General features: G+C 49.2%; 3 protein-coding genes across 3 annotated transcripts in view; 1 reads left to right on the forward strand and 2 right to left on the reverse strand.

Moving 5' to 3' along the window:
* Positions 1-228: 228 nt before the first annotated feature.
* On the reverse strand, positions 229-7,932 carry frk (fyn-related Src family tyrosine kinase). Its single transcript, XM_076165786.1, has 8 exons — positions 7,314-7,932; positions 4,587-4,708; positions 3,534-3,697; positions 3,270-3,438; positions 2,962-3,120; positions 2,326-2,507; positions 1,882-2,047; positions 229-1,717 (listed from the first exon to the last, which is right to left on the reverse strand). Exons 1-8 carry the CDS (start codon positions 7,700-7,702, stop codon positions 1,509-1,511), a joined length of 1,560 nt encoding a protein of 519 aa, XP_076021901.1. The 5' UTR covers positions 7,703-7,932; the 3' UTR covers positions 229-1,508.
* A 585-nt stretch (positions 7,933-8,517) lies between these two features.
* nt5dc1 (5'-nucleotidase domain containing 1) overlaps positions 8,518-23,451 on the forward strand; it is a 30,702-nt gene continuing 15,768 nt past the window's right edge. The window contains exons 1-7 of the mRNA XM_076165794.1: positions 8,518-8,633; positions 8,739-8,841; positions 9,597-9,688; positions 9,944-10,015; positions 10,314-10,423; positions 10,521-10,600; positions 10,695-10,776. Of these exons, the coding sequence (XP_076021909.1) occupies positions 8,749-8,841; positions 9,597-9,688; positions 9,944-10,015; positions 10,314-10,423; positions 10,521-10,600; positions 10,695-10,776 (529 nt within the window). The 5' untranslated portion in view covers positions 8,518-8,633; positions 8,739-8,748. The remainder of the gene's footprint in view (positions 8,634-8,738; positions 8,842-9,596; positions 9,689-9,943; positions 10,016-10,313; positions 10,424-10,520; positions 10,601-10,694; positions 10,777-23,451) is intronic.
* Positions 11,218-16,649, reverse strand: col10a1b (collagen, type X, alpha 1b). The gene is made up of 3 exons (XM_076165789.1): positions 16,494-16,649; positions 15,832-15,979; positions 11,218-13,515 (listed from the first exon to the last, which is right to left on the reverse strand). The coding sequence occupies exons 2-3, from the start codon at positions 15,962-15,964 to the stop codon at positions 11,669-11,671; spliced, it is 1,980 nt and encodes a 659-aa protein (XP_076021904.1). The 5' UTR covers positions 15,965-15,979; positions 16,494-16,649; the 3' UTR covers positions 11,218-11,668.

Consider the following 23,451-nt stretch of genomic DNA (forward strand, 5'->3'; position numbering starts at 1 on the left):
TTCAATCTAATAACATCAAAGAGATTCTGTCAGTAAACTGGGCTCAACAAAGAGTGAAGTAAATGAAATGACACGTTTTTACCTGCTGCAAACTTTGTTATTGCACAGTGAAGTTCAGATGTTGTGAATATTAAATGAGGGAATAATCACATAAATGTTTCACTCTTAGAGTCGACAAACTCAAAGTTCAGCTTTGATCCAAGTTCAGTTCCAGACCCACAGAGAGCCTCAGGTTAAAAATCCATTTAATGTGTTTAAATCATAAAGGAGCACATTCTTATTAAAACACAGTGATTAGAAAACCTCCACAGGTAAAATGTACACTTAGATTATTCTACACTAAATAATCTAAACGTGTGTTAAAGTTTCACATTCAAATAACGTCCGAGTGTTTCTGTTCATCAGGTCTGCAACACACATACACACACACACGCACACACACATACACACACACACACACACGCACACACACATACACACACACACACACGCACACACACATACACACACACACACACACACACACGCACACACACATACACACACACACACACACACACACACACACACACACACACTCTCCCTTTATCTGCAGACAACCATTGACCACAGGCCACGCCCCCGTATAGGCCACGCCCCTGTGCGTGATGTCACAGCAGGAGTTTTCCATCAGGCAAAATTCCACTGTGACTTTACAATGACATCACTTCATCTAAAGAAAGACAGAGGATTTGTATGAACTGGAGAGGAAGAAGAGGAAGAGAGCAGCAGCTACGTCACATGACTCCTCCCTTTAACCAAACAAGCATCAATCAGTAATAAATCAGTAATCAATCCTTCAGTTGTTCTGTCCAGCGGTTAGGACACAAGCAGGTGAATCAGCGCGGACGCGTTTGGACCAGACGAGGGCGCCATCACTCACCTGAGGTACACAGGAAGAGAATCAGGAGCCGTAAATGTTTACCAGAACCAGAACCAGAACCAGAACAGAGGGAACATGGAGCGCACACACACACACACACACACACACACCACTATTATCCACCCAAAAAAGAGCGGGTCTCTCTCTCTCTCTCTCTCACTCTCTCTCTCTCTCTCTCTCTCTCTGTGTGTGCGTGTGTGGGTTTGTGTGTGTGTGTGTGTGTGTGTGTGTGTGTGACTCATCAGTCCTGTCAGGTGAGCAGGGGAAAGAATGCTCGGCATGTTTGTGGGAGAAGAACCGGTTCATCCAGAGCAGCTTCATGTCTCTGAGAGCAAACAGGCTCAGTCTCTTTGTCTCTGAGTCTCTGAGTCTCTGAGTCTCTGAGTCTCTTTGTCTCCTTGTCTCTCAGTCTCTTAGTCTCTTACACTCTTTGTGTCTTTGTGTCTTTGTCTCTCTCTCGTCCACGCGTCCGTTTCAAAGTGCGTCTAGTTGTCACATTCTAATCCTTCATGAATGATAGATGGAGGCTCAGCTGAAGTGAAGTCCATGTTCTTCAGCGTGTTTGTGATCAGGCCTCAGCTCGCCTCTAATACCGGCTGGCGTCGTCGTAGGACGTCACGTCCATGTCGAAGAACTCCTCCAGCTTCCACTGCAGGGTCTCAAAGGTGGGCCGGTCCTGCGCGTTCTCCTTCCAGCAGTCCTGCATGATGTCGTACATGACCCTGGGACAGTGCAGAGGACAGGACATCCTGTACCCTGTAGGGATCCTCTGCACCACCTGGTAGTTTGTCATGGCTGCAGAGATCAGAGCAGGAGGAGGGCGGAGTTACACCACAGTGAGCTGCGGTCCAAGCTAGTTAACATAGCTCAACATTATTATTGATTAGTCTCTATTGGTTTATAATCATGTTCTGCTACATAAAAGACTTCTAAGGTATGAGACAGCTCTGTGGTCTTACTTGGATAGGGCATCTGGCCAAAGGTCATGATCTCAAACAGCAGGATGCCGAAGGACCAAACATCTGACTTGATGGTGAACTTGTTGTCATTTATGGCCTCAGGAGCCGTCCACTTCACCGGGAACTTGGTGCCTTCACGGGCTTCATACACGTTCTCACTCTCCTTCTGCAGACACAAACCGTCAATCAGTCTGTCTCTAAGTCTGTCTCTAAGTCTGCCCCTCAGTCTGTCCTTCAGTCTGTTTCTAAGACTGTCTCTCAGTCTGTCTCTCAGTCTGTCCCTCAGACTGTCCTTCAGTCTGTCTCTAAGTCTGTCTCTCAGTCTGTCTCTCAGTCTGTCTCTCAGTCTGTCCTTCAGTCTGTCCCTCAGTCTGTCCCTCAGTCTGTCCCTCAGTCTGTCCCCAGCCTGTTGAAGGTTGTCCGTGTCTACATGTATGAACTCACCATGAAGACCCTGGCCAGACCAAAGTCGGCCACCTTGCAGATGTTGCTCTCCCCCACCAGAACGTTCCGGGCTGCCAGGTCTCTGTGGATGTAGTTCTGCAGCTCCAGGAACGCCATTCCCGACGCCACCTGAGCCGCCATCTCGATCTGGTCCCTGATACGCAGCGTGACGCCTTTGTCCTCTGGAATGGACCGAGAGACACCATGAGGCCAGACCCAGGACATTACTGTTACTTTATATAAAACCTGCAGCAGCTTCAGGGAGCTGAAACGCTGAGGAGCACAAACCAGAACAACCAGTCCATCGTGTTTCAGAGCAAAACACACGCGCTCGTAATCTCTGGGCTAAATCCAGAGACACAAGTCACCGGAGGGAAGGGAGTCCAAGTCATGTGATTCCACTGTACATGCTATTTTAACACAGACAGACAGACAGACAGACAGACAGACAGACAGACAGACAGACAGACAGACAGACAGACACACACACACACACAGACACACACGCACACACACACACACAGCGCTTGCTGGCTGCCTGTTTGTGGGTTGTGACCTTCTCCTCTCAGTCTGGACTCTGATCCCTCATAAATCTAAGTGAGGAGCGGCGTGTAGATGAAGAGGAGGCAATCTTACTCTGCAGGTACTCCAGCAGGCTGCCGTTCTTCATCAGCTCAGTGATGATGTAGATGGGGTCCTCCATGGTGCAGACGGCGTACAGCTGGATTAGCTTAGGGTGCCGCAGCCTCTTCATCATGGAAGCCTCTCGTAAGAAGTCCTCAGGGTCCATGGTACCTGAAGGGGACACACACACACACAGAGGGTCGGTAGGTAACCAGGGCAACACATCTGCTTCATTGCTAACAAAGCCCAGAGGACAGATACAGCTGTTACATAGTTGATCATCTGGTCTGGACCCTGTGAGGACAGTAGAGGTGGTCTACCAGGTTTGAGGGTCTTCACGGCGACGGCAGTGGTCTCGTTCCACAGGCCCTCGTACACTTCTCCAAACTGCCCGGCGCCAAGCTTCTCCAGCAGACGGATGGAGTTGCGGTCGATCTCCCATTGGTCCACAGTGTTGTAGGACAAGCCGTGGGTCTGTGGGGCCTGGTTCTATACTCAGACACACGGGGCGGGGGGTTAGGGTTTAAGGCTCCTGTGTGGTTCCAGGACATGAACAGGTTCAAACCCCAGAGGAGTGTGTTTACCTTCTTGCAGGCCTCAGCCAGACGCACACACAGGCCGTCAGACTGAGCGGAGTAATGCTCCACCAGCTCCTTCAGGGTCTCAAAGTCTTTGCTCCTGGACACGTAGTAGTGTCCGTTCTCCAGCTTCTTCAGTCTGTAGTGCTTCACTCTGCCCATGTCCAACACTGAAACACACCCACATGCAGGAACGCCACACTGTTAGAGGACCAGACAGGGTTAACTGGTTGCTAGGAGACGACTTGCGATTGCCTATTCTTGCGCAATTACTGATTTGGCAAAAGTGGAGCTGCTGGCAGACGAATGTAGTTTAATAATAAAGTCTGATGATCTGCTGAGGAACTTCAATGAGGAGCTGGACGTGACAATGACATCATAGCTGTAAATGTTGTGTTACTTATTGGACCATCAAAGAGTTAAAGACGTTTACTGGAGTCTAATAATCAATATCAAAGATTAACTGAGATTATTGGCTGTAAATCATTTATGATCGGAAAAATGTGAGTAAGGTGTGAGGTCAGAGTGTGAAGATGAAGATGAGGACGAGGGCAGATGGAGTTATCGTGGTGCGTTCATGGTCACTGCGGTTATTTGTTTGACTCAATGACCCTGAAATCATCAATCACTTCAGTCTGCGTCACTCTGCTGCGCTGTGGAATGAGGAAGAGCCTCTTTAACCCCGCTGCCTCTTCCCGTCAGGAAGTTGGACAGAACCACACACACTTACAGGAGTGAAGATGATGAAGATGATGAAGATGAGGGTGCAGCTTATTTACAAACAACAACTAATGGCCCGAACTCAAAGTGAGATAAGTGAAGTATGACAGTAATGAAGAGCGAGGAAATGAGGAAGACGCGATGAAGACTGTGGCATAAACATCAGCAACATGCAAACGCTGAGGAATTCACCGGACCAATCACAGGAAGGAATTAAGTTTCTACTGGAAATGCAGACAACAACCGGAGCCAGCCCACACGCGTGTTGTATGTTCTGTTGTGAGCCTTTATGAGAGCTGAACCCTGAACCCTGAACCCTGACCCTGCAGCTGGTCTCACCTGACAGCGACAGCTCTCCTCTCTGGCTCTCACAGTTCCTGATGAGGAAGGCTCCCTGCTCGTTCCCTCCAGACAGCAGGAGCTTCTCTGCGTCCTGACGCTTGGTCTCAGGGAAATACCACCTGCAAACATCACAGAGCTTCAGACATGAAGACCTCATCATGTGACCGGGGTCGGCAGGTCACAGGAGATGGATGTGTCATAAACATCGTATCAGGCCTCACTCAGGTCGTAATGCTGCTTTATTCATTTGATTATCTATCAGTTATTCATCTAGAGTGGATAAGAGGTGATAGATGGATCTTAATTTACAACCGATCCTCTGGAGGACAAAGGTGTCCGTCAGTGGAGAGGTAGAGGAAGGAGAGCGAGGCAAAGTGGGGCTGTGTCGTTATTATGGAGCCGATTCAACCGATCCATCTGAAAGTTGTTCTCTCTGTAAGTGTGAAGGTTTAGTTCACACAAACAAACACAACCTGTTAGATTAGTAACACCACTCCAACATTCTATTCTATTGCTCCAAACACTTAAGTGAGCAGGAAATCAAACACAGCGCAGAAGAACAGCCAGCACATGTTTACGTGTGTGCAGGCGGTCATGTGACCTCGTCTGTAATCAGCACTGGATACTGGATACTACTTCCTGTTTGCTGCATCAATACGGTGTGCAGCTCCATGTTGGCCTGCAGCTTACACACCAGCCTGCCTGCCTGTGTGTGTGTGCGTGCGCGTGTGTGTGTGTGTGTGTGTTTGTGTGTGCGTGCGTGCGTGCGTGCGTGCGTGTGTGTGTGTGTGTCCATATAGTCCATCTGTTGATGCTGTTATCTGTTTCCTGGTTTGTTTCAGAGCAGAGAATCCAACACGGAGCATTTATTGGCTTAGAACTTATCAATCAATGGACTGATCTCACTCTTGATAAGATTTACTGGAAGTTTAAAACACAAATATTCCTGTCCAGGATTCAGGGACTTTCCAAAGATCTGTGTGCATCTTTGTGTTCTCTGATCCTGGGAAAGCTTCTTAGGAATGAGAGACATGTGGGACATCTGACAGGCTGATGAGACAAAGAGACCTGCTGCTGTCCTCCAGTCTCATCACCCGGCACAGAACAGGACAGACCGGCTCACAGCTGAGCACAGACGGGTTTCAGCCCAGCAGGACAGGAGTCAAACACTCACTCAGTCACCATCATCTGGGCCACAACATGACTGCTTCTGTCCCTGTGTCTCTGTCCCTGTGTGTCTCTGTCCCTGTGTGTCTCTGTCCCTGTGTCTCTGTCCCTGTCCCTGTGTGTCTCTGTCCCTGTGTCTCTGTCCCTGTGTGTCTCTGTCCCTGTGTCTCTGTCCCTGTGTGTCTCAGTCCCTGTGTGTCTCTGTCCCTGTGTGTCTCTGTCCCTGTGTCTCTGTCCCTGTGTGTCTCTGTCCCTGTGTGTCTCTGTCCCTGTGTGTCTCTGTCCCTGTGTGTCTCTGTCCCTGTGTGTCTCTGTCCCTGTGTCTCTGTCCCTGTGTGTCTCTGCCCCTGTGTCTCTGTCCCTGTGTGTCTCTGTCCCTGTGTGTCTCTGTCCCTGTGTGTCTCTGTCCCTGTGTGTCTCTGTCCCTGTGTGTCTCTGTCCCTGTGTGTCTCTGTCCCTGTGTGTCTCTGTCCCTGTGTGCTTCCTGACCCTGATCCTGATCCTGATCCTGATCCTGGTGTAGACCTGTAGGAGATCAGTCCTACAGGAGGATCAGCTGCTGACATGTTTGGTTCATGTGAAGCTTCATGCTCAAACCTGAAAACCCGGCTGAGAACAAGTAAACACCAACGCAGCCAGAAGATGAAAGCTCATAATATGCTATGTGACAAAGACAACAAACCGGCCTTTGTTTCTCTTTTAAAAATAGAAGGGACTCATACCTCCACCAAGGCAGAGAAATCCTTCAATTATGACTCCAGCTCTCAGTAATGAAACCTAGCTGATTGATCAGACCCCCCCCCCCCAGACCTGACCCCGTCTCTCCTCCTGAATCTTGACTGACCTGACAAACAAGTTCAATTATAATGTGTGAATATCTGAGATACAGACACACACACACACACACACACACACACACACACACACACACACACACACACACACACACACACACACACACAGGCACCGTGGGACTGTGGGGCCTTTAGGGTTCGGAGGTTTTTTTAATGATTAACCCGTCTGCCTAAACTTCCTGCTCACAGGCAATAATTAACCTCTTGAAGACTCCACTTGACTCAACTGTTCAACAAACACAGGCCGAGTCTGAGGCTGAGTCTGAGTGAAACCACAGCTGTGCTTGTTGTTGCTGTTAGGGACCGTCAACAAGATGCGCTCCTTAAAACCTCCACAGGACACAGACTGTAACGACCTCTGACCTCTGCATCGTGTTCATGCCTGTAAAGTCAGCAGACGTGTTCACGTGATGGAGTTGTGGTGGAAAGATTTAAGATTCAGATTTGACCAATAGATTAGAATTACAATTAGAAGCTCAGAGACTTTGACTGGAACACAAATAACTATAAAGGATTTATGACTGAATAAAGTTTGACTCTATGATCAATATTTATATTTGAACTTTACAGACAGACTCAGTTGAATCTCAGCTCCATAAGAGGATTTAGGGGCTCATAACTGAACCCAAACACATTAATAACCAGGATAAACTCTTCTGGATCGACCTCTGCCACATTAGAACCTTTCTGTCGGTACACTCACGGTTCTGCGTCGATGCTCTCCACGGGGGCCACGTAGTTGGCCGGGATGTAGCCCTTCTTGGGGGCCGAGTCTCCCGTCAGGGCTTTGGCGTACCACCAGTCCCCCGCGGACTTGTCCAGGGCTTCCAGGGAGTCCCCGGCGTTGAAGCTCAGGTCCTCCTCCGTCCGGGCCGAGTAGTCGTACAGGGCGATGTAGTGATTCCCAGCGGGGAGCTGCGGCAGAACCCTGCGCCACTCAGGGGGCTTCTGCACGGCGTTAACCACCCTCTTTGGGTCCCCGGTCCCGGGATCATCTTCAGACTGCTCAGGTTTCTTAAAGAAAGCCAAGAAGCTCTCGCAGCACAGAGCGCAGCGCTTCTGGATCTCCATGTCAGAATCACAGCAAATCATTTTGCGTCAGGAAGTCACAGTCGCTGCTCCTCCGTGTTGCTCTGGATCATGATCCTCTCTGGAGCCACCTCAGTGATCCAGGGGCCGCGGTGACGTCATCCAGGCTCAAGCGGGTCCGGACAGCTCAGTTTGCCAACTCATACTGACGGGACTTTCTGCGCCTCTGGCTCAAAGTCACCAGGATGAGGAAACTCTTGGAGTTTCGGGCTCAGAGCTCCGCAGGTGCGCCCATCAGCTGCACCTGCGCAGGAATGAGGCGCGGCCCCCTGCAGAGGGCCGGGGAGCGCTGCCCCCTGGTGGACAAAGGGCAGGACTGTGCCAAGACTGTTGTTATTTCGAGGCCAATATTTATGATCTTTGATGTTAACAAAATGCAAATCTGACCACCAAGAATCAATCAACCAAACGTTATTTTTAAGCACTGTTTAATATAATGTATAATATGTAATATAACGATAAGTAATATTTGAGACTTCATATAAACATGTATACATAAATATAAACATGGATCCGAATTCCGATTTTTCTGAATCTCAGAATGCTCAGAAGAAAGAAGAAAAACGACAAATTAGAAAGAAATTAGTACGAGAAAAAACAAATAAAAAGTCAAATAAATAAACCAAATATTGTTTAAAAAATACATTTAATTATAATCAATAATTACAAATTCAAGCATTGTTAATCAAACGCACAAACTAAATGAATCACTTCTATACATAAAACAAAGGGTTTTAAATACATCATGAAAACGTTGTGCGCATGTGCACGATTCATTACGGTTTGGCTCCACACCCGGAAGCTCTGCACGCGCGCGAGCCGCTCAGCCTGCCCCGCATTCTGCCCCCTATGGGAGAACATCAACCAGCTGACTCCCGGGGAACCGAACATCGGCTCGGATCGGATACAGGGTTCGGCTTGTGGAGGATCCAAGGTAATGGTACCGAGAGAGAGAGAGAGAGAGAGAGAGAGAGAGAGAGAGAGAGAGAGAGAGGCTGCGGTCTGTCTTCAGTCGGTGACTTTGACATTTGTCTTCCAGCTTCGCCACAATGAGTGAATTCTTCAGCCTCTCGGACTGCGACGTCATTGGCTTCGACCTGGACCACACGCTGTGCCGGTACCACCTGAAGGAGACGTCCAGGGTGAGTGTGGCGCCAGCGGGGCTGCAGAGCTCCAGCTGCCCGGAGCCCGGAGCGTCTGTCCTCCGTGTAGCGGGCTGCTGTGTGCGGGGTCGCGGGCTGCCGGTGCGCTTGATGCGGGGACGCGCTGCGTGTGTGTCCGCTGATGCGTCGCTGCTGATGCTGCTGCAGTCACTCTGCGTGACTCACAGCTCGGATCCACGGAGGCCTGCGGCTCTCACGCTCACTCCGCTTGATGTTCGGGCTCCAGGTGTCGTGTGGTCCTGCTGCAGCCGCAGATGGATCAGCCTGCAGGCGGCTCTGAACCCACACACACCGCGGCAGGCACAGTGTGGATCTGTTCATGTTACAGACGCTCGAGTCCCATCAATGCGTTATAATCATGACATGACAGAACTGTAACACGTGACCCATAATATTGACCTGAAAGCTTCTGAGGCTGCAGAGCTAAATGATGTTCAATGACATTCAGGATGAAGTCATCCCATATTCACATTCCTTAAAGAATTCCATCCTTGATCCCAGCTGCAGTTTCATAATAAGACTCCTGGCTCCAGCCGGGTGGAGGTTGTGTGTAATCTGCTGCTTCCTGTTTCCTCCTGACTGACAGAAGGCCTCAGAGTTTGTCACACCCGGGTGCCGACCCCGTGACCCTAAAAGCCCAAACCCAACCTCTGACCTAATGCAGGCAGAACAGTGACCTGCCTCTCCTGCTCTGACTCCCTCTGTCTGCTTCTGCTTCCTGTTTGTCCTCACAGCTGATCTATGAGAGCTTTGCCCGATATCTGGTGGAGCATAAAGGCTACGACAAGGACCTGCTGAGCCTGACCCCCTCCACCTGGGACTTCTGGTGAGTCATCAGTGCATCAGCTTCCTTCATGCTGCTGAACATGGAGACGTGCTGAGGCTGAAGCTTCCTGTTTCACTGTTTCAGCAGCAGTTTGCTCTCTGTTTGATTGACAAGCCTTTACTGCCCAAATCCATACTGAGCACAAAGTGACAGCCCACTGCCTGATCAGTGAGGCCGTGTCACTGTGGGTGCCCAGGCTGGTATTGATCTGTCCGTCATGTGTCTGACTCTGCTGGTGCTTCATTCTGTGTCCAGCTTCAAAGGACTTGTGGTGGATCTGGAGGACGGGAACCTGGTGAAGCTGGCAGAAGATGGAACTGTGCTGCGGTAAGATCAGCCGGGGGAAACACAGCCGGCAAGAGAGCACTAGCAAGGCCACATAGGTCTCTGTGTGTTACCATAACAACACAAGAACAACTGCATATTAAGGCCAATGGCTTTTCAATGGGACGTCCAACACGCTCACACAGGGGCGACGGTCAGGTGTCCACATACTTCTGTCTGTGTATAGGAGAGGATCTATATGGAATAAAGGAGGATACACTGTTCTGACCTCTATTTGTCCAAATGGACGTGTGTGTGACAGAGTTCTAAAGGTAGACTCACACTTTGTTGTGTTGTCCAGGGCGACACATGGAACCAACGAGCTGAGCCCAGAGGAGCTGATCAAACACTACGGCCCAAACAGGGAGTGGACGCACTTCAACAGCCTCAACACCTCCTTCACCAGATCTGGTACCTGAGCCATACAGCGATGACGTCATAGCTCTGTCACACAGGGACACATGTAGAAAAACTGTGTGTCTCACTCTTTTGGCTTTTGTTTTGGCAGCAAAATATTATTTCTACGACAACTACTTTGATCTGCCCGGGGCTCTCCTCTGTGGCAGAGTGGTGGACATGCTGAATAAGGTAAACATAAGAGTATAAGGTGTGATTAAGCTTTGTTAAACATGTCATGTAGCAGTAAAACGTCCTGAGCTGTGTTGTTTATTTTTGTGAACAGCGTGGAAATGAGGTGAACTCTGATTTCTGGAAGGACATGGTGGCTGCCATCGACCACAACTACAACACGTCTGCATTTAAAGGTATGGATGTTATTCCACTTCATCACCTGATTGACAGCTCCCTAGGCTGTCTGGGACACAGGCTGTACATTCAAACAGGGTTTATGCTCTCATGCAACTCCTGGGAACAGTTGTGGGATTTGTTGTGTGTTTCCTGGCCTGGGTATGTTTTGGAACATGATGATACGTATATGTCAATGGTTTTGGGAAATAATGGAACATTTTTAAGAGTAATTGTAGTTGTAAAGTAAAAGCTTAGCAGTGAAAAGAGTTTGTATATTTTTGTTTCCTGTAAATCTGCTCTGGCGTCATCTCACATCTCAGACAGTGACGGTTGCTAGGAAACACTGTTGTCTTGTACTGTCCTGTTACCTTTTTTGCGAGGTTCTCATGGTTCAGTGGGAAGATTCACACCTCACACACACACACACACACACACAAATACCACACGGAGGAAATCAATACTGTTTCATTTTTTCGAATTCCATTTATTGTTAGTTATGATCAATAAGTGATAGATGAATGAACCCAATGGGACAGATGTTGGGACATGTAGACATTTGTTTGGCGCTGTATTGAGAACATGCTGAACTCTAATACCGACTTTCAGTACAAAAACATTTCTGCATTTATATCATAGGAAACAAACAGACAGTAATAAACACAAAGACTGTGCTGTAAACGTTACAGGCAGCTGTCTAGCACCACTTCACACTTCAGACTAATTGAATGTTTGTAACATTTTGGATCAAGTTTCATTCTTCCCTTGTATTGGAGCTTCTCTCCTGACACTTTTTCAGCCGCTGCTATTATTGATAAACAAGGCAGATCAAAATTACAATGACAACAAACTCTTTTTGTTTCTCTGAGCAGTTTGTACTTTTTGTAAGGACTTGAGGTTTGGTTTGTGGAATCACGTGGATGCGATCAGGAACCCAGAGAAAGAGCAGTGAACGTTGTCTGCTGCAAATATGCCGTTGCTCTCCTCGTCAGGGACCTGGATGTAGACTCTGTCGTGGACGTCCAGCAGGAGGACGGTGCTGCCGGACATCTGGTCCAGGAAGCCCTTGTTGTACTCGTCGTAGCTGAACAGAACAGGGTCCTCGTTTTTGTACAGGGCCACCAAAGCGTTGGCACCGTTGACGTGCATATGGTAGATGAAATAGTAGAGGCCTGGGACCTGGCAGGTGAACACGCCGCTGTCGGGGTCGTAATGGTTCTCCCCGTTGTAAAGAACTTGGTTAAACTGGATGGGGGTTCCAGCTGGGGGGTAGGCAGAGGTCAGCACGGCACTGAAAGCGGACATAGGGGCCTTGATCATCTCATGAGGCATCATAACTTCATGGGCCTTCACAGGCATGCTCTTCTCATGGTGGTAGACTACTTCTCCTGGCTGGCCAGGTTCACCAGGGGGACCAGGAGGGCCGTGGGCACCATCCTGACCTCTAGGACCTGGAATTCCGGGTGGACCTTCGGGACCTGAAATTCCCTTAGATGTCAAGCCAGCTGGACCAGGTGAGCCTGTAGAACCTGGATGACCCTTGGCTCCAGAAGGACCAGCAGGACCGGAAGGACCAGATGGTCCTCTGGCACCAGGCATTCCAGTCTCACCACCCTTTCCTGGTGATCCACCATGTCCTTGGTGTCCCTTTGGTCCAGGAGCACCTGATGAACCCGGGGTACCTGGGGCACCAGTGTGGCCTTGTGCACCCTTTACACCCTGAGGACCAGTATGACCTTGATGGCCTGAGGTACCTGCAGCTCCAGGATTACCTGGTTTTCCAGTGAAACCCTGTGCTCCCTGGTCGCCTTTGCTTCCTCTGGACCCTGGTGCACCTACCATACCGGAGTCACCTTTAGCTCCATGTGGGCCTTGCTCACCCTGGAATCCTCTTGCACCTTGGGGACCAGCTGGGCCAATGGAACCAGTCGCACCTGGCTGACCAGTGTAACCAGTATGTCCAGGCTCTCCTTTCTGACCTGTGGTTCCTGGAGTACCAGGAGTGCCTCTGCTACCAGGAAGTCCAGATTCACCTGGTTTACCAAAACCTGGTATGCCAGGAGCACCTGGCTGACCTGCTGGGCCTTGAGGACCTTTAGCTCCCATGGATCCAGGAGTACCTGGGCTACCATTCTCCCCAGGTTTTCCTGTGGATCCCATGCCTGGAGCTCCAGTGTGACCTTTTGGCCCTTGCATTCCCATTGGGCCAGGGGTACCATCTCTTCCTGGGCTACCAGATTTACCGGGCTCTCCGGGGTAGCCAGATGCACCAGGCTTACCAATACCAGGTTTTCCAGGCATACCAACTGGGCCCATTGGGCCACCAGCGCCAGATGGGCCTTGACTCCCAGGAACTCCAATGCCTCTGTCTCCCTTTAAGCCGGGAATACCTGGAACACCAGAATGTCCCTTCTGGCCAGGCTCTCCTCTTCCTCCCACTGATCCAGGGAAGCCAGAAGGTCCTGGTTTGCCAGCAGAAGAAAGTCCAGCAGGGCCGGGGATTCCGGGAGAACCAGGTCCACCTCTAGGACCCATTGCTCCAGATGCGCCATTTGCACCTCTCTCACCTGGGCGTCCATTGCTTCCTGGTTTTCCAGGGCCTCCTGGCGTACCGGGTTTGCCAGCTTGAGAATAGCCAGGAGGTCCGGGAGGTCCAGGTCGGCCTTCTGGACCACTATATCCTACACCATTCTCTCCAGGAGGTCCGGGTGGGCCCATTGGTCCTGGTTCACCTTGGTGACCTGGAGGACCTGCTGAAACTGCAGAAGACACACATAGAGTTACACACCAAAGAACAAAGAACTACACACCAGAATTCATGATGTCGCAACTTTATAAAGGGATGATTGATCTGGATTCAGTGACACTGCAGCCTAAAACTTAGTGGTTCTTTGGGGAAATTACATCCAAATTCATTCTTGTAGATGTTCTCCTCCTCTTCAGGTCTGTAGGTCTGTAATGGACCCTCATGGATCCATGTTGTTGTTTCTTCTACAGCACAAAGATAGAAGTTCTGCCCTCCACAATAAAAGCTCAGCCTATCTCCTGGATTCACTCACTGAACTGTTTGATGATGTAATGATGCTAACTCCTCCTCACATCTTTGTTCTTCTTCTACTGTTTGTCCTCACGACGCCCGAGTTTGGACCTCATTTATCACTAAGTTCTGTAAAGTCGCTGCAGTAACATTTAGTCATAAATCTTATTTACTCAGTTTGTCTCCAGGAAATGGAGGAACCTCCCTGTGATGATGAAGATATAAATATAAGCTGTATATATGATGAGGGAAGGTTTGCGTGCTGACGCCTCTCCGCTCTGCTCGGCTGCTCCTTCAGTGACCTCAGGGTCGTTACCACATCAGACCACAACCTGATTTAAACGCGCCGCACTCCTCCCTGTGATTTTCTGGCGAGTTTTGGGGACGGAGCTGCTTGTTTTTCCCAGCATCCTCCTGACACCAGGACGCTCTCACCGCCGCTCTCTGTGCAAACCAGTTCCTGTGCATTTTGTGTAAAGTTGCCCACAATGCACTGCACCCTTCAATTTCCTGGCGTAGCGTGGCCGTGAATGTGCGGTCAGCGGTCTGCAAGCTGTCGCCTTTACATTGAACTCTTTTGGTGCGGAGTTCATCAGGGTCAGATCAGAGCACTCAGGACTGGAATGTCGGGGAACTTGAGGTTATCGCTTACATGAGGAAAACAAAGACTCCAGAAAGTTAAAGCCTGGAAATAATGACAGATGTCTTTGTGGAATTGTCAGGAACTTTGATATGTTAGCTGTGAAACTGTGTGAGGAACTGAGGACAGACCCTGGACACCCTGAGTCAGTGTGTTAGGTTACCCTGATACCAACACACTGACTGATCACAACTCATCTGCCTGGACTGACTGAATAGAGACTTTATTGCCTGCAGCTACTGATTTCCTCGAAAGCATTCATGAATTAATCAATCAATCAATCAACTGGTCAAAAGTCCCACCGTGTTTCTGAGCTTTCAGTTCTGTTTGACTGTTTTAGCTTAGTTAACTTTCTGCCGTAGAGATCAATGAGTTTTAGTTGTGATCAGTTCAGATGAAGACTTTTGTGTTTAAATAGTTTGAAGTCGTTGCAGTGCATGATGGTACCACCTGCACTGAAAGGGTTAAACTGCTGAGGGCAAGTGTAACCGTCAAACAAACAAAGTGTCAAAGTGTTTGCGTCTCTTTTAAACCCGTGCGGTCGGAGGAAAGTGGATGGGCAGGCTGTCATTAGAGCGCCGCACCAGGCCGAGCCCCAAACCCCACGGGACCCAGCTGTGCCATAGAGAAGCAAACAGTGAAACCACATCAGAGCTCAGACGTGCAGGATTCGTTTACAGCTATAAAAGAATCTCTCTTTTATCGGGGAGTAAAGTTCAGATCTGGCGGCGTCCTGAGGGTCTTGTTGTTTGTTGTTGTGGTGTTTGCCGTCTCCACCGCTGCCTTGGGGCGTTTTAACAAGCGGCGCTACACTGACACTTTCTCTTTTTAGCCTTTAGTCATCTGGAGGAGGTTTGTACTACGGCTCACGTTCACGCCGTGACACACGCTCCGCCTGCCGGGCACGTTTACATCACAGAGGTCAGAGGTGAGGATGAGGATAACAGGGATTCTGATTCTTTGAACTATGCAGAAGTCTGCAGGTTTGCTTCAGTTACTGAATCCTCTTCAGTCAGTTTGTCACAAATATCCTCTTTAAATTCTCTCTGTGGGGTTTTGCCCTCCAGTGAGGATGAAGGTCTGTATTGTATTTAAAGCCTCACTGTGTGTTCTCTTTAGGTTATAAAGGTTGTGAGTTCAGCTTCTCTTTGGTTCAGATAAACAGACGGAGGCAGATTTCTTATCAAGGCGACTTGTAGGATTAATTTCTAGTTCATAATTGTTAAATGACTCAGTAATCGAACATTTTTTGTGATTCTAGATTTCCTTTCTCATAGATGACACATTTATATTTCATCCTTCTCTACCTCCTAAACTTTGTTTCGGTGGTAGATTTAACATTGAAACAGCTCCTGAGCTCAGAGGCTCAGAGGCGTCTCCCTCTGTGCTTTGACTCACCTTGACCTTTGACCGGAGCACTTTGACTCTTGACCGGGTAGGCAGCCTTGCTCATTTTGGGCACATGGTAGTATCTGTCAGCTTCAGCCAAAGCCAGAAGGATGAGGAGGACGCTGGTCACCCTCAGGTCCATTGCGTGAAGCTCAATCTGCAGAGACACAAAGCAGTCACCTCACTGTCCATCAGGCAAACCAGCCAGCAAAGGATCATGGGAGATCACAGCATGCTGCTGCTCTACAGTGAGCCTCAGCCACAAGCAGGAAGATCAGGGAGGTTACTCTTTAAATCAGAGCAAAAGTCCTTCTGAAATGAAAATGTCTTCAGGGGGACCAGCAGGACCAGTGTCTGAGCTGAGCTGAGCTGCTGTGTTGTTTACTGATGGTTGACTGATCTGATCTTCAGATAAAAGCCTCTAAAATGATTAAATGACTAAATGTTAAGGTTTTTTCTATTTATTTAAGAAAAGCTGAATCTTAAAAAGTCTTAAAGCCATTCTTTAAAAATACCAAAAACATACATTTTGTGTATTTTACCATTTTCAATGCTTAAATCTGAAAGCAGAGCTTGTCCCGTCTTAGTTTAATGTAAGAACGTCTCAGACATCTCCTGGTCTCTGAAGCAGAGCAGCAGGTTCCTCTCAGTAAAGTAGACAAACATCTTACCGGCGGGGTCTCAGTCAGAGGTTGGGAAGCTGCTGGTTAGATCCTGAGGCCACGATGCTTCTGTCTGAGCTGAGCTGCTGCTTCCACAACATCAGGCTGCTCACATTTATACAGAGGCTCACTGAGGGAGCAGCCTCCTGCTGTGATGTCATCTAATGAAGGGTGCCATGTCCTCAGGAGGACTGTGGCTCCAGAACCTCATCATCCTCTCTCTCTCTCTCTCTCTCTCTCTCTCTCTCTCTCTCTCTCTCTCTCTCTCCCTCAGCACTGAGGGTTATTCCTGTTTCCTCCCAAATTCACTTTAGGTGTTATTATATTATTTTCATGTGTGTGTGTGTGTGTGTGTGTGTGTGTGTTGTTAATGATGCGTGTTGAGATCTGAGCCTTGACTCCTTCATGACTGTGTCGCTCTGTGACTGATGACTCAAACACTTTACACTGTTTTTATTTGTTGCAGGTTTTACATTTTTAACTCCTCAAACAGTCGTCCAGTAGTTTGTCTGCAGGTTTGTTGACTGTGTGGCTCCTGTGTCCGGATGTTTGTGTGGAAAAGCCGTCCTGTGGGAGTGGGACAACATTGGGCTCAGTCTGAGGACTCAGTGAGGCTGTGGTGGGCTGAGCCTGAGTGGAGCAGGACGCTGGTTTGATGTGTTTGTGTGTAAATCTGGATTCTCACCACATTTGTATTTTTGGCAGCAGGGTTTGTAATGAATTCACTCGTCTCTAATAAGAACCATGACGTTAGAAGAGTATTCTCTCTAAGTCTGATCCCTGACCTCTGGGGTCGCCCGCCTTTGATCCAGACAGCAGAGAGTGGTTCTTCTCTTCTCCCCTCTCCAGATGTGTTCCTATCAGTGTTTCTGTGCTCATGTGCAGATGAGCAGAGTGACACAGGCAGCAGCATCACTGATGTAGTAGATGTGTGCAGATGCAGACCACCAGGGGGCAGCAGTGAGTGTGTGAGGCTCTACCAGGACCTGCTGGCTGAGCTCAACAGTGGATGGGGTCATAGCCCAGCTGCGTGAACGTGCACTCCCATGTGAAAAGAGAAAACACAGGAAGAAAGATGTAGAAATCTGTGTTTGTACTAAAAGTTTAGGTGTTTTAAGTTTCCATGTGAATCAAGTCTTTCTTCATAAAGTTAGAGTGAGTCTTTTGCGACCTTGGTCCTTTCAGTTTTGTACAGTAAACATCCTGCTGATGCACCATCGTATCAGCCGTGAGCTGACAGGTTGACGTGTAAATGGGCCGTCAGTGTTGTGACATGCGTGGAATGATCTCATCCTGCCTCTCAGATGAAATGATATGTTGACACGGCTCCTACATACGTGTGGAGCTACTGTGCAGTGTAATTGTGGTTCTGGAAAAACTCCGGTTTGAGTTTTATCGTTTAAACTGTCAGTGTCACTCCGGTCCACAGACCAGCGCTCGCTGAGCTGCGGGCTCCTTTGATAAACTCTCTGAGTGAAATGACAGAGCTGAGGGGGGCGGAGCCCACGTTTAACAGCTCTGTACGCCACGGCAGCTCACCATGAAAGTGGCTCTGACCACAGGGAGGCACGGCTCTGCTTCCGCTGTGCCTCTGTGCCTCTCTGCTGCCCCTCTGTGCCCCTCTGCTGCCCCTCTGCCACCCCTCTGTGCCCCTCTGCCCCTCTGCTGCCTCTTTGCTGCCCCTCTGTGCCCCTCTGCCACCCCTCTGCTGCCCCTCTGTGCCCCTCTACTGCCCCTCTGGCACCCCTCTGTGCCCCTCTGCTGCCCCTCTGCTGCCTCTTTGCTGCCCCTCTGCTGCCCCTCTGCTGCCTCTTTGCTGCCCCTCTGTGCCCCTCTGCCCCTCTGCTGCCCCTCTGGCTCCATGAGTTTCTGTTTTTTGTCTGAATGAATTGGTCTGAATCTAAATCTGGTGTGTGGTTTAATGTAATTGCGTCCTTGGGCTCCGCCCCTGAATCTGGGTCAGGTGGTTCCGTGTTAAAACGTCACAGCACATAAAGTATAAATACATTTAACTATAAACACTCTGTAGGTGTAGCAGGTGGCTCTGCTTTGGTTCTGGAGCTCATGGAGCTTTAACACGGCTGCTTCATCCCAGGCCTGACACACACACACACACACACACACACACACCCTCACACACACACACACACACACACACACACACTGTCGTCACATAAACCAGCAGCAGGATTCTGTTTCCCTCATCAATGTGAAACAAATGTGTGTCTAAAAATACAAGAACACATGAGAAACCTGCACCAGACGGCTCCACTGCTCCAGGGCTGAGGTATCATGGTGCTGCACCTCCTAAAGGACTCCTCACATCGTGCTGCACCTCCTAAAGGACTCCTCACATGGTGCTGCACCTCCTAAAGGACTCCTCACATGGTGCTGCACCTCCTAAAGGACTCCTCACATGGTGCTGCACCTCCTAAAGGACTCCTCACATGGGGCTGGACCTCCTAAAGGACTCCTCACATGGGGCTGGACCTCCTAAAGGACTCCTCACATGGGGCTGGACCTCCTAAAGGACTCCTCACATGGGGCTGCACCTCCTAAAGGACTCCTCACATCGTGCTGCACCTCCTAAAGGACTCCTCACATGGGGCTGGACCTCCTAAAGGACTCCTCACATGGGGCTGGACCTCCTACAGGACTCCTCACAGGACTCCTCACAGGGTTTGGACTTTGTTGACCTACAGGGTTAGAGTATAGATTTTGTAACTTCTCTTCTGTTACACATGTTCATGTTGCAACCAAGCACCCAGGTTGAATCTGCTGGCTTCACTAACCAGCTGATGAGTGAAGGACTGAATGGATCTCCAGCATCCAGAGCTGATCACACAGTATTGATTGTTGGCGTACATCCAGATGTTAGACTAACAGAGAGCTGACTGAAGTTCTCTGAGGTCAGTGAGTGAGGCTGAGGTTATTTTGAGACGACCACCCTGCCTCATCTGAATGTTTACATCAGAGTTTATCCTGGTGGTTTGTGTTCACAGTCAGATTATAAAAGTCAAACGTATTTTAGCTGCTATGGCAAATTACAGAGAAATGTTTGTCCTTGGTGGAGGTTTGAACTCTGACGGCTTCTTGTTTTAACAGTTTTCACTGTTTTTGCCAACGGCTACACAGGAAGTCTTTTAATATTTAACAACTGTAAAAGTCTTAAAGATCTGAATCCAGAAGTTGCCATTTCTGAGATGCCAGACCTGAAATAAAAAAGTGAAACCTCAGATAACTTTCCCCCAGTGGAGAGAGAGAGAGAGAGAGAGAGAGAGAGAGAGTGCACATTATGTCTCAGATGGGTGTAAGAGCTTTACTGCTGCCAGAGGTTGTATCTATTCATCAGCCGTGGTGAGAATCAAACCAGAGATAGTTATACTGCTCATGGGTTAAGTGCTATTCGTGACTGGCTCCTCATTCATTTCCACTGAGGGACGCTGGGTTTGTTGGGGGAAGAAAAGCCTGAAGCGTTTCTTCCCATCGCACTAAGAATGGTGCTCAGGATCCTTCCAGCCCGACACCTAAAATAAAGTCCAAACCGACAAAAACAACAACAGACCTGAGCGGGGCGACGGGCGCACAGGGAAATCCACGTGCAGTTTATTTAGAGAGCGGCCCACCGGAGCTGATGAGCCGCTTCCACAAGGACGCACGGCCTGCCAAGAACAGCTTCAGCAGCCTGGAGGGACGCCGGCCAAAAGGTGGAAGGTTAAGGTGACTGAGGTTAAGAGGAAGTTCAGTCCTGCTGCAATAAAGTCAAAGCCAAGAGCGTCCAGAGATTCCTGCGGATTCTAACATTGGAGTATCTGTCAAACACACGTGTGTGTGTGTTGTTGTCCACCTGTCAGAGCTCAGAGCCTTGGATCAATCAATCAGTCCGTGCTTCAGGTGATGTTTGGTTGATGAACAGACGGTGAAAGTCATTATTGGAAGCACTTAACATGAAGATTGAGTTTATTAAACCTAATCAAGTGTGTGAGAGCAGCAGTTCCCCTCCAGCTGGACGCCTTATTGATTGATCTCATACTGATGAATGCTGATCTAAGCTCTTTGCTGTGACCTCTGATGACGTGGGTTTGACCCTCAGGCTCAGCTGGGTGCTCACACTCTGCCACGTGTGTCCATGGTGATGGGCAGAAACGTGAGGAGATGATGATGATGATGATGATGATGATGATGATGATCCAGCATAATTCATCAAGGCGCAGCTTTCTTCTGTCAAAGCTCTCAAAACAAGCACAACCGACAACAAACCCTGTCAAAGCGTGGGGTGATGGATCAGCATGGCCGCACCCTAAACCAGAGCCTGAACTCACCACAAGGTCTCTGTGACTCATCTAACCTTTCCATACTGTCATGCTGAAATACGCCTGATCTTAAACAAAAGGTTCAGAGAGAGAGAGTGTGTGAACCTGCAGCGTTCATCAGTCTGCAGGATGTCCAGGATGTCCAGGGTGTCCAGGGTGTCCAGGGTGTCCAGGATGTCCAGGGTGTCCAGGATGTCCAGGATGTCCTGTGCCGTCGTGGCTGCTGCCCTTTCTGTCCACCATAATTATTTTGTGCTGGGTGTAATTGGGTAAACACCACAGAAGCATATAAAGATAATGGCATCGGAGCTGTTTAAGATGTTTGGTTTGGCACCAGCGCCGTCCTCCCCTCTGACTCCAGCACAGAGGCTCAGCAAGCGGGCCTGGGGCGCCGACCCAGAGCCCAGGACCCAGAGCCTCAGAAGGTGAGGGGGCAGGTATGTGAGGCGGGACACATGAGGGACTTCTGATGCCACAGAAACAAATGGAGAGCGAAGCGAGAACAACAGTCTGAATGAGCGGGGCAGTAAAGCTGAAACGGGCCCGTTACAGTTTGATGGACTGTGAAATCCTGAACGCTGGACGAGTTCCCAGGAGAGCAAGAACCTTAGAGACCCAGAGTTAAAGCTTTACGAGCGCCATATAACATCAGCATGCCAGCGGTCTGCCTGCAGTCTGCAAGCGTGTCACATCTCACTCATACCTCCGCCAAGGCTGATCTGAGCCACACTTTCTTGCTTTATTTCAGTTTCAGGGGTCAAAATATAGAAGAAAGGCTCGACTCTGCACTTGATTGTGTCCTTTGTTTGTTTTATTCTAAAGTGAACCTTTGAGTGAAGACTTAGATCATGGATGTAACACAAACCCATGTGAGCCTCCTGACACACGTGAAGCACACAGATCCCTGCAGGTGTGTGTGAGGTTGAGGTGAGCAGATTGCGACACAGCGTCTCATAAAGGCGTCTGTGAGCTGAAGGTGTGGGAGACGCTGTAAAAATGCAAAGTGCTGCTTATTATAGCAGCTGCTCCGCTTTGATTAAGATAATTGGTGCTCAAAGTCAAAGAAAGCCATTACCTGCTCCCAAAATAAAGCTGCAGACCAGAGCCAGATCTGATCTGGAGCAAACGTCTCTGACTTTAATTCCTCCTTCTCATGAGAACTTTTCAGTAACGACTTAATAACCCGGCTGAGGTTCTGTCAGGAGAGAAAGATGCAGCGTGGGGTTTTGGTTACTATTCTGAATTCCCATCAGCCTCAGGCCGGTCAAGCTCGCAACCATGATTTTTGTCTTTGGGTCGGTGTAATTGCAGCTGACAGGAGGTCCGGCTTCAGTCCTTCCATTCATGAAGCCCAAAGTGCCTCTTAGTGGCCCCTTGGCTTTATTAAAACGTTAAATCTGAGCCTCCGTCACTTCCTAGCTCAAACTCTCTATCTTTAGCTTCGGCTTGGCTCGGTGGCATCAACCTGCAATTACGCTCCGCTTCCTCTCAGGCAGCGCCGAGTTCAACCAGCTGAGACCGAATCAAGACCAGACGCAATAAACTGTCCACTGTCTGACAATGTCTTCTGTTGCTCTGGTAGAGATAAGCTGGGACCGGCTAACAAACGCCGCGATCACACGGGACGGCAGGAGGCAGAGAGACGCTAAGAAAAGAGAGTGGATTTGTGTTTGTGCTTTATGAAGTGAATGATGATGTAGGATGTGTAGAGCGGCAGGAAACGCTTCACCTCCGACCCCTTCACAGCACTCAACGCCTAAACAAAGCAAAGTCAAGCTGCGTTGTGTGGTTAGCAGCTGTGTAGCACAGGATTCATTAGAAGCAACTCAACGGGTAAATTCAACCTTTGCAGGGATTTTTAGGGATTTTGGTTTGTCATGATTTTGTAGCCAAACAGTATAAATAAGCAGTGTGAGGACACGTGTGACTGGATGTGTGTGTGTCTCTAGGTTTTACTGGAAAGGCGGGGTCACAGCAGCACAGCTCCATTTAATTCTGCCTGTAAAAAGGGGGCCAGACTGCGTGAAGCGACATGGGCTCTGGGGTTTGATGGTAATCTTGCAAATCCTAAATAAGATGGTTTTTAGTCAGCAGTTTCATTTCAAACATGGTATTAAGATGCAAAAATACCACCGCGCTCTCATCAAGTCCACCGCCTCCTCCACCACGCGTTCACCTCACCCTCCTCTGTGAAAGTGATCTGTTTGTTCTAGCACCACATGAAGTCATTGTTCGCTGCTGTGATCTCTGATTGTGGAGCACGTACGCTTGGTTTTCATTCTCCTGCGGCTCACTGAGCAACAATAAAACCTCCCTGCAGTCTCCCAAGTGGAGTCAGGACGAGGACACGCCAACACCAGGGCCGAGCAGGAGGAGCGCTCCTCCACTTCCCCTTTCACACGTGCAGGACAAAAGCTATACCAACCGTGTTCTCACCTAATCCTGAAGGAGGGTGTGGGTCTCCCTCCAGGCCAGTAGGTGGCGGCAGTGTTCCAAAAGTGTCTTTGCCAAACACCAACTGCTTCTGAAGGAAGTTGAAGAAAACTAAAGAGCGTCACGATGCAAACTGATGCTTCAGGCCTCAGTTCCATTCAACGTGGCGGTCTGGGTTAGGGGGTGGGGGGTCTAAACTGTCTAGAGACAAACCCCCCCGA

The sequence above is a fragment of the Genypterus blacodes genome, unplaced genomic scaffold (genome assembly GCF_046128005.1).
Source record: "Genypterus blacodes isolate CSIRO-AG114 ecotype Tasmania unplaced genomic scaffold, CSIRO-AGI_Gbla_v1 ptg000151l_1, whole genome shotgun sequence".
Taxonomy (NCBI): domain Eukaryota; kingdom Metazoa; phylum Chordata; class Actinopteri; order Ophidiiformes; family Ophidiidae; genus Genypterus; species Genypterus blacodes.

Coding starts and splice junctions, on each gene's coding strand:
- frk (XM_076165786.1), bottom strand. CDS start 7,702: ATGATTTGCTGTGATTCTGACATGGAGATCCAGAAGCGCTGCGCTCTG. Junction 3,698..4,586: donor AGGAGAGCTGTCGCTGTCAG/GTGAGACCAGCT, acceptor GGTGTGTTTCAG/TGTTGGACATGGGCAGAGTG. Junction 2,508..2,961: donor CCTGCTGGAGTACCTGCAGA/GTAAGATTGCCT, acceptor GGTCCATTCCAG/AGGACAAAGGCGTCACGCTG.
- col10a1b (XM_076165789.1), bottom strand. CDS start 15,964: ATGGACCTGAGGGTGACCAGCGTCCTCCTCATCCTTCTGGCTTTGGCT. Junction 13,516..15,831: donor TGCTCCGGTCAAAGGTCAAG/GTGAGTCAAAGC, acceptor TGTCTTCTGCAG/TTTCAGCAGGTCCTCCAGGT.